We start from the raw sequence: 14,769 nt of genomic DNA, 5'->3' as shown, positions 1-14,769 counted from the left end.
GACAAAAGATGTAAACACAGTGGCTGAAAATGCAGGCTCAGAAGTAAAGGGTTCCAAGTCTGCTTTGTCCTCACAGGCTCTGCCTGAATGACTTTGAACAAGTGACTTTACCTTGCTCAGCCTCACTTTCCATAGGAAAACATGAGAAGAACAGATGCTCCCACATAGAGTTACTGTGAGGGTTCAGTGTGAAGGTCAGTGTAAAGGGCTAACATGGGCCCGGTTCACAGCGGACCCAACTGAGGCACCAAGAGGCAGAACTTACCCCAACTAATAGGGGTTTCACACTCAAAACTACCCTTTCTGCAACTGCAGCTTGAAGGGAAAATCAAACTCTGAAATTTTTATAAATGGAATCCTACATAGGACATTTTAATACTCTAGCACTTGAGGATAGTTGAGAGGATTGATTTAAATTAACTGAATTTCCTAGTTTCATCAGAACTGTTTGAATTGTAGTTACAGGGCTGTTGAAAGAACAATAAAGTCTTTCCCTTAATCGGGAGAAACTTGTTTTGAAATCTTACCGTCTTCAGGAACAGTATAATTTGCATACTCTGGAAAATAATCTTCAATTTTTGATTTTCCTGCCAAGACTTTTTCTGCCAGCATATCTTGTTTGTTCAAGAACAAAATGATAGAAATGGTCCGTAACCACCTGAGGAGAAATAAACATACAAATTTCATATCTACTATATGGGAAAGTACATCTAACAGGAGAAATTCAGTGAAAAGGACAACATTGTCATTTTCTTGATGATGTATAACATTTAGCGTTATTTGATATACCTGTATCTGAGTCCCCTACTCCATCTGTCAACAAGACATTCTTATAATGATAAATATAGGCAGTTGATTTAGCAGTTTAGCACTTTCTAACTTATCTTCACTGGGGTTATAAATTTACTGGCTAAGGTTTATTTAGGTAATAAATACACTTGGTGTTATTTACTAATAAAGGGTCAGAAAATTAGAACAATTAAAGCATTAACAACAACAAAATAGAGGACTCATTAGCTAATCACACAGAATACAGTTTGCAGCTGGCTTGGTTCTTCCCCTGCGACCTCTGAACAGATCTGAGGTTCTCCAGCTGTGGAGAGGATGTGACAGATCTAGAGCTATATCACTGCACTGGACATGACAAGCTAAGGGGAGGGGCTCAGGTACAGTGAAGGTGCAGGATGGAAAGTTCTCTCTCTGTTTCATTAACTAAATACTGAGAACTGGCTTAACATGAGTTCAGTGTGCATATCAGCAAAGCCTTTAGAAATTCTATTACTTCAAAGGAATCAAGCTGATGATTACTGTACAGGAATCGTACTGTGAATTAGAAACACAACCCATTCTCCCCCCAAATGGAAACAGACTTACAGTTTCTTCTGCTTATAAAATACACAGTCCTTGTAAAAATTAATTTTTAATTACAGAAAAAAAATCAAATGTAATTGCACCTAAAGACAACCACTATTAGAATTTTTATATTTTTACTTGTAGTTTTTTTCTATCCTCACACATATTTATCATCTCTATAAAAATAAGTTATGGTGGTTTTAAATCTGCCTTTTCATTTAACATTATTGTAATTTTTCCATGTGACTGTGTGTGTGTGTGTGTATGCATATATATATATATATATATATATATATATATATATAAATTTTTAATGACTCCAATGCATTCCTCTGTATACCTGAGTATTTCCTGACTCTCTTTCCCATTAACTGTCTTAATGCTATAGAACTGAGACCAGTTGTTGAACACTTCATAGAGAAATACTTTTCTGATAACCCAAATCTTTTGCAAAGTCAGCTTATGTTTCTGTCCTCCTTGGAGCTATTTATTCCCAAATATTTCAGAAGAAACTTTGATTTTTTTAACTGTGTGTGTGTGTGTGTGTGTGTGTGTGTGTGTGTGTGTTTGCAGTTCTGTCCCTGTGTAGTACTACCAGTTCAAACATGATCATGTTGTGCTTTTAAACTGGAAGTGATATGTGGTTAAAATTAGTACTTTCTAAATTTTGAAAACCAAACAAAACCAAATTTGAACCCTAGATATGATCTTAGGCTTTCAGAGCAGAGATTTAAATTTTCTTGACAAAGCACTACCAGGGCTTCATCAAGGGACAGCCCCCATGTTAAGCATGTCTGTCTATGAGATGGACTAAAAGAGATACTTCTATAGTTTTGAATTTATCAGTAAGAAAAGAATGACTGTATCTGGAGAATAAAAATAAAAGTGAGTTGAGTGGTATTTTCAGTGAAAGAAAATTTGCAATCGAGTGGTGAGACTGAATTTATTATTTTTATAACCTGTTGTTCCAGATGCTTTCGAAAAGGTCCAGGGACTCTCTCAGCCTGTTGGTGTTGTTATCTTCCCGAATCACCATGTTGTAGCTACTGCAGGCGGCGACGTAAATGATAGCGGTGACGTCTTAGTGGGAGAAGAGACAAAAAGTTAGACCAATGGTCATTGTGGGGTTATGATAAAGTACACATCCAACTGCGACCCATTTCCAGGGAAATTTTCATTCCATGATTCTAAGAATGACTTGAGTCAGCACCGTGTGTATACCTGGTTGTTCAGTAACGTATCTGACCAGGAATCTACCCATATCGGTGAATGATACATGGAAATTGGAGATGCTTAAATTCCTTATTTATGAGATTCATACTGAAGGCATTTTATATATAATCTCATTCAAAGCTACTTAAACACAGTAGCAGGAGTAAGTGTGAGAATTTGTCCCATGTTCCTGAGAGAGCATAGAAATCACCGTTAAAGCACTGGATCCATTTTCTTCTCTCATCCCTCTGGCCACCGACATCAAACATGCTGTGGAAGGACAACAGGACAATTATTAGGAGTGCAAGGAAGCAATGCACACGGCCGTGCTCCTCTCCGTTGCTGTGTGGCCTGTAGCACAGTTCCCGGTGGGACCTCAACAGACCGCTCGGGCCCAGCCCCAGGTTCCATACCAGCTTGCTGGGCCTGGGTGTCCACACCCAGTCATTTCTCTGGTCTCAGCCCTCACTCCGCAGCCATCAGGCTGACTTGAGCCCGCTTCTCAGAGCAGCCTGAGCAGTGCATCCCTCTGTCTGAGTTTCTGGCTGCAGTTTCTCTCTACCTATCCCAATGCCTTGGATCTTTCTCACGTTCTCAGGTGTCTCAGGTCTTGGATTCTTCCCTTCCCTAAACTTACTGCATGTACGTCAGGACCACACAGTCTGTATTTACTTATTGTCATGCAGGGTGTCATGCGGGGTCTCTGGTCCCGCTCCCCACATAAGAACGCAGGACATGGTGAGGCCAAAAAGGAACATCCATGGAGCCATAGGTAGGGGAGACATACCACTGTAGTCTCGCTGGCGGCTCGGTTGGAGACAAAGGAAGCAGGACCCACACTATCTACAACCTGCAGTCCACTTCTCTGCCAACCAACCTCACTTGCTAGCTGCAATCCGCCATGCTAACTGTAATTCACTCTTGCTAGCTCAGCCATCATCTTCTTGCTAGCCCCCCATTTTCTGCTAGCGTAGCCATGGCAGTTATATTAGTGGCCAATGGCTCACTGGTTACAGCTGATGGCCAACTAGCCACAGCTGATGCCCATCCAATCACAGTTGATGGCCATTTACTACCTGAGTCAGCAACTTTCCACGTGAGGCCAAGAGCCTGGAAACTGCACTCCTGCCTCTGTCCCCACATTTATCCTAAAGGATGGTGATGCATATTTGGTATTCCACTCCCCAAAGCCCTAGGGCCTTGGGTAGTAGCAGGGTCCCTAACGCCCCACACCCGTAAGGCCCAGCCTACAGCGAGGAGGGCTTCCCACACCCCACAGCAGGCCTGCTCTGCAGGACACACTTACTGAAAGTTTACTTTGTCCACTTGGAATCGTGTCTCAAAAATCCCTGATGTCAGGACTCTGCATCTGAGAAGGTCCTGAGGGCAAGAAGAGAAAAAGAAAACCAAGTGACATCGTTGTTCTTCTTCATAAGGGAAGCCCTGGATGCAACCATAATGATTAAGTTTTTCGAATAGCAATTTCTGCCATTATCAAAGATACAATAACATGGTAATTAAAAACTCAGACAAATGCATTCTGTCTCACCCCCACCTCTCCCATCCCCTGAGAAAAATCACAGTTAATGTATTTGTTTGTCCTTAGATACTTGAGAGCTGTGCTTTCACTTTCTTTATGATTGTTTTTTTAAATCATTGATGAATGTAGTTCACTGACTGTCATGCTCCTGACAACCAAATCACATGCTTAGTGTTCGGGGAGAGACCCTGCCAGTGTTCTTCTGTTACACCCGGAGAGCCACCTGCTCCAGGTTCAGAACTATTTGGGTGAGAAACCAAAGGAAGCGTACTCTGCATTCACAGATCATGGATTTTTTGGACTGGATGCTAGCTGATTTTAGATTTCCCCTCTCTTACCTGCGTACTTCTATTCCCTCTAAAAGATGATGCGGTCCGGGGGGGGGGGGGGGGCGGGGCGGGGATGAGAAAGCCACACTTTTACACAGCTGACATCTCTTGTACATTTATCAGATGTCAGGGGTATTTTTTTCTGACCACAAATCTATTATGATGTTACTGAAGCAGACAATCATTCTGGAAGCTGGACGGTGGTTGTCCCCTCTTATCCTGACGAGACACATTTAGGACAGCCTCAAGGAATTGACTCTACTGCTCTGTCAGATAATTTTGAGCTCTTGGAGTCAGCCTCAGAGAGAGATGGACTTCACGGGAGAGAGAGGAGGTCAGACTTTCAGGAAGGGCAGAGAAAAGAGAACCCCCAGAAGGGGCCCACAGCCAAGCTCTTCCAGGGGACACAGACACTGGGGAGTGTTGGAGATGCTGCTTGAATGGAGGCCCTCTAACTTTCCTGGAATTCACTAGCTCTTGAGGCATCTGGGTGGCTCCTAAGTTGAGCAGTTCAAGGTTCTCTAAGTCTCTGCAGATGCCTGAGGATCAAAGGTTTCGGGAGACACAGAAGGTCCCTCTCTGCTACTTACAAATGTGCAGTAGGGCACTTTTATCTAGCTTAACCCAAAGGAGACACACTGGGTCACAGCTGGAAAGTGTGCTGTGGTTTATGACCCCAACTAGGGCAGGGTCATAAAAGCTGAATGAATGGGCAGGGTTTATGAAGCTGGGGAAGTAAAGGTTTAGTTTTCTGTTGACAGCTCCAAGAGGAATGGGAATTGCTTAGTCCTATTCCACAGATACAATTTTGTTGATATTGGGAATTTAGAAATCAAGCAAGTTTTAGAGAGTTAAGTCAATGGGCCCATTAACAGGGTATGGTAACACAACACGTGTGCATGCAGGGACAGTGAAACAATTTGAACGAAGTAGTTATTTTAAGAATTTTTTCCTTAGTCCATTTTAAAATAATCATTGAATAATACTGGCAGTTTCTCTAATTCACAAGTTCCCACAGGGTGGCCGGGTGGCGCAGCTCTGACTTCACATACCTGGTCAGTGGGGGTGTAGTCCACCAAGCTGACACTGTCGATTCTTTCCAGGAAGCTGAAAAGAAAAAGAGCAGTGCTCAGAATGTTCTCTGATGACTTTCTCCTGGGCTGTAGGGTGCTGTATAGGATAGTCACACAAGCACAGGGGGACAGGGACAGCAGAGAGGCTGAGGAAAGTTCCTATCTTCTTTCCTGCACATTTGTCTGTCTAGATAGCATCATATTCCTGATTGAGGGGCTACGACTATTTTTTTTTTTTTTTTTTAACTCTTGCCATCCCTCTTGTCAATTGCCATAGGGTTGTGGGTGAGGGACCACTCAGAAATTGGGAACGGGCACATGCCTTTTTCCAAGACTAAGCTAGTAGAGGAAGGCCACACTGCAATGCAAATACAACACGGGAGGTGAGAGATGTTCCTTTAGCGCAATATGTTCGGAATAAGATCCAAAATCATGTGTGAGTGTGTGTGTGTGTGTGTGTGTGTGTGTGAGAGAGCAGGTTTAATGTGGTATGTACGCATGGCAGAGGTTATACGATTGGTCCCAGCAGTCTGATATTTTACACAGAGTGTGTAGCGCACTCCTGGAAGCAATTAGAATGAGTTTTGTGTGAGCAAGAGTGACTCCACATTGAATGAGCAAAAGTAACTGCATTTTGGACACGCACAGAGAACTTAGCAGACAATGCCCAGGGAGCTGCCGGTTGCCCTGGTAATTGGGTGAACTAGCTACAGATCCTGGGGGTCTGAGAGTCTCTCAGGGATTAGTCCCCCTGACTTGCAGGAAGAGACTGCAGCATGGACTGTGAGCCTAGCAGTCAATCGTGACACCGAGGAAGGGAGAAGTAAGTGGAAGGGAAGAAAATCACACTGCATCTACACGTGGAAGAAGACATGGGAGCGAGGGGTCCTGCAGGCAGGTGCTCTCCCTCCCTGCAGAGAGACTGCCTGTCCATCTTACCTAAAATAGCACCCTTGTTCATCTCCATGCTAACCTTGCTTTATTTGTCTACAAAGCACTTATCACAGCCTGACATGCTTTTCATTTGTTTATCTGTTCATTATCTCTTTCTCCAAAATGCTAGCCCTCCAGGGCAACACTTTGTCTGGTTGGTCCAGGTGTCCCAGCACCTTACACAGGACTGGCCCCTGAATATTTGTTTGATGAATGAAAGTCCGCTCCCCTCGTCTTCCTGAAGCTGGAGAAGATAAAGGAGCAGGTGGCTGAGAGGCCCAGTCTACGCGTACAAAGGACACCGTGGAGACTTTTAAGACACAGGAAGAGATGGCACTGGTTAATTGGTAAGCGAAGGACCACTTCCAAAGAGAAGGGCAGCAGGAGAGCATGTGAGGAGAGGGAAGGGGTCTCAGTGGCTCATGGCCCTGGCTGTGTTCAAGTGGCCAGGGTGAGGCTCCTACGCTGGGGAGAGCAAATGTGACCTAGGCTAGAGGAACATGGCCTGGCCTTCCCAGCCTGTCCAATCTTGGAAAGTTTGGGTTCCATCACTGGGTATGTGAAGTAAAGCAATGATCTGGCATTCATCTGAGTCCATGCGCTTGGGGGCATTTTGCACAGTGCAGGGGAGGTGTCATCTCCAATCTCTGCACTCCCCACCTACCAGCCTGCATTGCAGGCCCTTGAGATGCTGTCAGCACAGGCAAGAGGGAGGCCAAAGACACAGTAAGACCACTTAATTCCCTTGGCCATCTTCACTCCTTCCTACTGGAAAGTGAAAGATAGTCCCAGTGGCCAGATATGGTGGCCTGGTGCTGCGGTGACATTTTGACAGCCTTCCATCCATGCACCCTTGATTTGGCACAAGGCCCAGCTGCTCCGGAACCAAGACCTACCTTAGATCTGCAACAAGAGGCAACCCCACGGCAAGCAAGCCACTAGCAGTATGTAGGAAGGGGCAGTGTCAGTAGTGAGGTCATCCCAGCTGGAAGACAGAGCCTGTCCCACGGGGAGGGGGGGAGGGCACGGGGGGGGGCAGGGGGAGGAAATTATGGAGGGTAGTGTCTGTGACTGCACTGCCTTCTGTGGGAGTTGTTAAATAAAGTCAACTGCTCCCGGAGAAGGACTGCAAAGCTATGGCCAGGTGGCAAGGCCACAGAGAAGCCAAAGGAGCCTGAACATCTTGTGGCCTTTCTGGAGCAGGCACTGTGAGCCCTGGTGGGTGCTGCTGCGTGCATACCAGCAGGTAGGTGAATTGGCCCAGGGTGCAGAGCTGGTACCTGAGACGGAGGAGTTTGGACAGAGTACAAATTGGAAATGCCACAGGAGGGGACCTCCAGGGAGCTGGAGAAACCTGGAGGCACCAGAGAGGGGAGGGCCCTGCCTTTGCTGGAGGCCTGGTTTGAAAACCACAGTTGCAGTTTGGCTCAGTCTTGCTGGCCTTGAATTTGGTGGAGTTGGGAGAGCCTTGGATGTACACACTGAGTTTCTGACCACCTAGCAGGAAAGGAGCCAAAAGACTGTGATGAAGTGAGAGGTTTCTGCTCCTGGAAAAGCAGCTCTGGACTATAACCCAAACAACCAGGTGGGTCTGGGTGGTAGGGGATATGCTACTCCCCCCACTATCCCACCCACTCCCCAATCCCTGCTGTGGGCTACAATAATTTGATTCAGAAATGATCTGTCCTCTTGGTACAGGGGACATATAATACTGACATGAGATACAGAAGCTGAGCATCTCTGATCAAAAAGGCTGGAAAGAATTGCAAATTAAACTAAATATAAAGGCTTTGGCTATAGTTAGTTTAGGAAGCATCCAATTTCTATCAGGATGCAGACAGGGTGAAGGGAGGTGGGTGAATTTATTCAGATGCTAATAACTAGTGTAAGGGGAAAAAATGAAATGTGGTTAAAAAATACATGAAAAGTTCCTGATGTGATTAAAGAGTACCTTCCAAAGGAAGTGGTGGGAGTACTTTCCTGAATGCTGTTAAAAATAAGTGGTTCTGAGATGCTGATGACAAAGGCAAAGATGTCAAGTTCTTTTCCCATCCATGGTCTCCAGGATGGATACTCAAAGTTCCAGCTCTGGTACTTAACCATCTAAGCGAGACCTCACAAGCATCAAAGAACATGTCCAAGAATATCTTCTCAATTGTTACTGATGCTGAATGGTATTCTGAGTTCATGGATTTCAAGTTTGTGCAATGAAAATAAAATGTGAAAATTCCCCCCGAATGTGAATGTATTCCCCAGTTCTTTGAAAGACTCTCTAAGGAATAAAGGAATAAAATAAAAATCTATAGTAGTAGATTTCTGCCAGCCTTTTGCCTAAATCTTTGTTTCAATACTCATATTTTCCAGCATGTTGTAGAAGGACTTCAAATCGGGGCTCTTTAAAGGGTCTTCTGTTTCACACACAGAATTTCACAAGACATTTTAAAGTAGCACGGTCTTCTTAAATATGCCACTGCCTGTTAAGCCAAAAAATTAACCGGACTATAGAATCCCCTTTGTAGACCATTCACTCACACTAGATACAGAGTTGCAGGACAACACCAAATTATAATTATAATTATGGACACTATAAAAAAAGTAGTTGAAAAACAATTTACTTCGATTTTTTTCATTATCTCCTGCTACAGTTGAGGATATTCATGTCTGCAGAAACATTTTTATTCTCATCATTTAGATCTTCCTTCTGTTTAATACTGGCATAAAATGGTAATTCATTGTTTATTTCTCATCTGCTGTCTGCTCTCCCACTAAAATAAGTCAAGTCACAGAGTTCTTGTGGTCATGGAGTTGATCATGAAAAGGGACAAGGAAGGGATTATGAAAAGATAAAAAATATTCTGTGAAGTGCTTTTAAACAACCGGATCTGAGAAAAAGTACCAGCTAAATGAAAATGTATTTAAAATTATCTCTTTTGTGAAAAATGTAGCAAGTTGGAACTCTGTTAAGGCCAATAAAAACTTTTCTCAGTGTGTTATTGAAATTTATTTCATGATGCTTATTTTCATGATATAAAAATACTGTAGAGAAAAAGATGACCTATGCAGTGACAAAGTACTGGGCGGTTCTAACGGGGCGTAGGGTTAAGATCCATGCTGCTTAAAAGGTGGTCCTCACCTCAGCAGCGGCAGCACCTGCAGACCTCGGAAATCAGGACTTGTAGCTGAACCGCATGCCCTGAGGAAGCAGTGGTCCATATGCACGTCAGAATTTGGAAAGTGCTGTGCCTTTTCCTCTCCATTTTTATTGCCACCCTACTTTAGGCTCTCATTTCTTTTCATCTGGACAATATGGGTTGACTCACACTCCTGCTCCTTTCCTCAGGGTAAAGTCCACACTTTTAATCAGCCTCCCAGCTGTTCACAATCTGCCCGATCTCTCTTCACTCTTTAATGTCAAACCCTCCCTTCTAGTCAAATCCTCAGGTAGTTTTTGGCCTCAGGCCTTTGTGTAATTCCCAGTTTTCTTTCTTTGAAGCCACAGATTAAATACAACCCCAGCCTCTTCCAAAAAGCCAATTTTAACCACCAGGGACACTGCAATTCTGTTCTCCATGTACTTATTATTTCACGAATTGATTGGCTTGGTATACTGCCTTATATCATGATTTACCCTTTTTAAAAGTTGAAGTATAAAATCTATTAAGTGTGTAAAGTGCACTAATCTTGTGTTCATCTTCATAACTTTTTTACAACTGTATACACACGTCCATTTTTCTCTTAATGAGTATGCCTTGTCTACCGAACTGTATTGAGTACCACTTAAGGCAGAAGCATGTCTTTGATTTCTAGAAAGAAGCCCCAGCTAACCAGCCTCTGATATACTTTAGCCTAAATTTTTACTATATTCAGTCATTCTGAATAAACACTGAATTGTTTGTCCTGACACTATTTAGGAGGGAAGGAGGATGTATAAACCCTGAAGAGGAGGAACATTTCAATTTGGAGAAACACTGTGAAGGAAAAGGGCACAGTGCTTCTGAGGGTATATAATGGGGCCCTGGCCAAGTGCCCACTGTACAACCTTATCCACAGAGTATGTTGTCACTAGTGACCTAGGCATGATCACCAGTGAGAGCATCTGAGGGAAGTACGCATTCATGCTGGAGTCATTACCAGGAGCCACCTGAGCTAGGGACCACACTAGACACAGTCTGTCCTGCTCCATAGAGAACTTACCATCTAGTTGTAGAAAAACAACTTAGGTCAACCAGGCAGGCATTTTGCTAATTGATTAAAAGAAAAAAAAAATTACAGGGACTTGCTCATCAGTTTGCTCAACATCCACAGGCTGTGGCTTTTTGTCAATACGTAGTACTAAAAGTCTTGAACTTTGGATTTTGGCTATAGAAACGCCTCCAAAAGTGTTGTGTGTAGTGCAGAGGGCGAATCTAGAGTGCAAGGTCCTACACTTCTGCTTTACAATGTTGATAGTCTGTGTGGCTGACCCTGTGACTATGTCTAGTTAATAAGGTTATCAGACTGGCGCTTATTTTAGGTGGTGTTCTTTTCCAAATCAAAGATAGCTGGGTAAGCACAGTGGCCAAGACTCAGCATGCCTCTACCTAAAACATGCATCGACACACACACATGCACTCACATTCCTTCAGGAAGAAACAACTTTAGTGAGAAAGTTCTCCAATAGTGCACATATCATCTGATTGAAATAAACTAAATAGTGCATACAAGTTTACGAGTATTCTAAATCCATGTTAGAAACTGCTTTTGAAGGCAGAAAAATAAAAAGGAGAAATAAATAAAAACTGTACCAGTAGTTGCATGGAAGATTAACTGTTCCTTGGTATGTTTGAGTGGGTCCTTTTGTAAATTATATCTAGCCTGGGGAAGTTTCTATATGAGGAAGAATCTTCTTGCCATAAAGAAACTATTAATATTACAGTAAAGAATAGCTAGGGTTTCTAGAAATATGCATGAAATTCCATGCTAACCTAACAAATGCAGGTTATAAGGGTGAGAATGGAAAAATACCGTACTTTCTGAACCAAATCTACCTCTGAGTTATTTTTCTTAAAAAGCTTTTTAAATAGGATGCACATTCATATGTAGTGACATGCAGTTTAAAATGATTTATTTGACACACTTCGTGGTTTACATTTCAGGATTTCATCAACTGCAAAAATGAGGAAATAAGTCATGGGCCTAATATGCTTTTGAAAATAATATTTATGGTTCCTAAAAATGTACATTCATATAGTTTGAAATGAACATATATCGAGAAAGTTCAAGCTTATACAAGCATTGTTTAATCTCACAAAATATATTCATATTGTTGGGAATATTTGCACTATAAAAAAGGGTCTTCAATTTACCAATGGGTTCAATACTAAGCTATAATTTAAGTTTTAATTATTTTTTTCCAGTCTAAAGAGGGCTTATGACTCATGCTGTACTCACACAGCTGCCTCTGTGAAATCATGTGATGAGAGGCGACACCAAAAGAAGCAAGTTCTAGAAAGACCTGGAACAATCAATTGAAGTCTCTTACAGAGAAGGCTTCAGAACAACATCCAGTCAGATGTAGACTCTTAAGCAGGTCAGCTCTCGTGTACCTGTTTTTTTTTTTTTTCCCCTTAAACACATTCATTCACACTGGAAAATGTTATAATGGCAAATACTTGGTTATGAATCTTTCAAAGGTCCTGGAAGAGTGCCTACAATTATTTTCTGAAACACTGGAATTCTCGATGGAGACACCTTCCAGTGAAGGGGGGATTTAAAATATCTTTGAGTATTTAATTTAGATTAACATACTTGCCAAGGCAAAAGCAAACCAATGTTCTCCATGTTTTGAGGCTATGAGAAAGTGGTGGGTGACGGCTACGGGCTTTACTTTTCAGCCAGAAAATGCACTCTGCCATTCCATAAAGATGGAAGGCAACACAGCTGGGCTCCAGCTTTAGAGAATCAAGCCTGCTGTTCAATCCTGCACCTTCTTCCCAGACTTTCGACCTGTTGCATGTATATTCGTTACTTGCATGGCTAAGTAAAACATTCCAACTTATATTTCCAAGGTTTTTGTTTTAAGAACAAATAATAAATACAAATAATTAGAACTTAAAATGCTGTTCTAATTTTATTTCTATTTTTGGTTGTTAAAATCAAAATAAAACCTACAAATATAGTCCCCGGGTTTTCTCAAACCAATCAACAGTTCTTTGGCAATATTAGAGTAATAGAACTGCTATGCTAATTAACATACTTTATAAGAAGTCTAAGTAATGTATTGAAATAGAAAATAACTAGAAATGTGTTAGAGAAGTTCATTTGAAAGAAACTGTCACGTTAAACCTTGTTAAGGCTTTTAAAAAACTCTTTAGTAAATAAAAACATAAACGAACAATTTTTCCATCTAATAAATGGAAGTCAAGTGGCATTTTTTTGTAGTTATACAAAACAACTACAACACAAAAATTTACAGAACAGTAAGAGGGCATTAGGCAAGAACATCCTAAGGTAATTTTAATATAAGTTATGAGGACAGATTAATAGTCAACTGTAGTCTCATTGTCATGGCAAAAAAGGGATACACTGAGATAGCACTGTCCATGAATTAAGTTGAATGAGGTGTTGACAGCCCTGTAATCAAAGTAATTATTCTCCTCTTTAATTTTTATGCACATATCAATTCTATATATCAATTACACTAAGTTTAAAAAAAAAAACACCCTCCATTTTGATAATTCGGGTGGAAAACTAGAGTTTTGATCATATTTTTGAGAAACATTCATGTACATCAAATTAACTAGTCCTGTTAACAGGCAGCTATAAAAATACACACCATCACAAACTATACAGAACTTTAAAATCCAGTTAAGGGTGGAGAAAGCCTGGAATTTCTTAATGTATCTGAGAGCACTGTAAACCCAAAGGTAGAAGCATTTTAAATAAACAGCATTTCAGCATTCTGGCATGTTCAAAGTTTTTAGTGTATAGAATCTCTCTAATACACAGAAAGCATTTTAGAAGGCGGCTACAGCCAAAAAAACCTCGGAGTGGGTTTTGTCGTCACACTTGATCTCGCAGGCGGGCCAGTCTCTGGGATAGTTCATCCTGCTCCGCCGAGGCCACGCTCGTGCCCACGGAGCCGGTCTGCCCCTGCGGCAGCTCCATGTTGAGGTCTAGGCCGGCCTCGTCTGCCATTTCCTGGAGCAGCATATCCACCTGGTTCTGGGGAGTGGTCAGCGTCGTGGTGTTGCTCATCGTGTCTTCCATTTGCTGCGTTTGGACGTCCAGCGTCTCAAACTGGTGCTCGAATTTGTCCATCAAGGCAGAGATCTTTTCCAGATTCATGGTTTTCAATGTCGCGTCCATCGACTTAACCACCCCGGCCATTGACTTGGTCACCTTGCCCATCGTCACCGCCGTCTGGACTCTAGCAGCTACCGCATCGACCCGCGCACTCATTCTCAGGAAATTCACCGCCTGGTTCTTCTGGCGAATGGCATTTTCGGCGTGTATCCTCGCAACTTCCATGTTGCCCTTCTGAATGGCCTTTTTAATTTTGGCCTTTTCGGCCTTTTCCTCCTTGTCGCATTTTTTGGCACTCCTGCTCAGTTCTTTGGCCGCGAACTTTAGGTTGAAGAGGTGTTTCTCCATGTTGGACATAGTCGGAGGGCTCCTGGGAGTCGGCTGCCAAAGCCCAGACGTCCGCTGAAGAGAAGCAGAAAGGAGGCCCGCACCCGGCTGACGCTCCTTTGTTTTGGTTCCACTTCCTGTTTCTGCCGCGCGGCGCAGACGGTGACATCAGAGCCCGGCGCCGGGAGGCGGGGCCCGCGGGACGCACGGCCCGGGGCGGGCGGGGGGTGGGGGCCTGGGGCTGACGGCGCTAGGGGCTGCCCCCTGAGGCGGCGCCGGTCGGACCCCGCCGACCCGGTCAAGCTGGAGGCTGCGTGGTTGACCACGGCGCTCGCCCTTTGCATCGAGTTCCGCTCAGTTTTTAAAGTATTAATAGATTCACAAAAATTTGTGTTCACACATACTTTCTTAGGCATATAGCTACTGAAATACGCAGCATGTGTCTAGAGCTGCACGTAAAAAATACCCAAACTCCAAACTTGGCAAGCCTTAAGGTGTCTGGGCAGAGGGCTAAAAACCAGCAAACAGGTCAGTAGACTAAAGTTTTCTTTGCTTGGGTAACTTCCACTTTCTCAGGGAAACCTGAAAGCATGAATTGTTAACACATTAAAAAACAAAACAAAATTTGTATCATTGTCCTGCGTCTCAGTCTTTGATTACAATTTTGGCTAGAGTCCTGCGATATGTTTTTATTTATTAGTTCACCAGTGGGTGAAGA

General features: G+C 42.9%; 2 protein-coding genes across 7 annotated transcripts in view; both read right to left on the bottom strand.

Moving 5' to 3' along the window:
* Positions 1–14,769, bottom strand: part of GNAL (G protein subunit alpha L) — a 202,107-nt gene that overhangs the window by 10,634 nt on the left and 176,704 nt on the right. For all 6 annotated transcript variants that reach the window (XM_019711347.2, XM_019711346.2, XM_074340381.1 and 3 more), the window contains 5 exons: positions 5,487–5,541; positions 3,872–3,945; positions 2,777–2,835; positions 2,313–2,433; positions 528–658 (listed from right to left, as the gene is read on the bottom strand). In XM_019711347.2, coding sequence (XP_019566906.2) covers positions 528–658; positions 2,313–2,433; positions 2,777–2,835; positions 3,872–3,945; positions 5,487–5,541 — 440 coding nt within the window. The remainder of the gene's footprint in view (positions 1–527; positions 659–2,312; positions 2,434–2,776; positions 2,836–3,871; positions 3,946–5,486; positions 5,542–14,769) is intronic.
* CHMP1B (charged multivesicular body protein 1B) lies at positions 11,518–14,200 on the bottom strand. Its single transcript, XM_019711359.2, has one exon. It carries the CDS (start codon positions 14,079–14,081, stop codon positions 13,482–13,484), a length of 600 nt encoding a protein of 199 aa, XP_019566918.1. The 5' UTR covers positions 14,082–14,200; the 3' UTR covers positions 11,518–13,481.

This window comes from Rhinolophus sinicus, linkage group LG09, assembly GCF_036562045.2.
Source record: "Rhinolophus sinicus isolate RSC01 linkage group LG09, ASM3656204v1, whole genome shotgun sequence".
Taxonomy (NCBI): domain Eukaryota; kingdom Metazoa; phylum Chordata; class Mammalia; order Chiroptera; family Rhinolophidae; genus Rhinolophus; species Rhinolophus sinicus.
This window is presented reverse-complemented; position numbering and strand designations above follow the sequence as displayed.

Bases quoted from the DNA above. Each gene is read 5' to 3' on its own strand.
- CHMP1B (XM_019711359.2), bottom strand. From the start codon at position 14,081: ATGTCCAACATGGAGAAACACCTCTTCAACCTAAAGTTCGCGGCCAAA.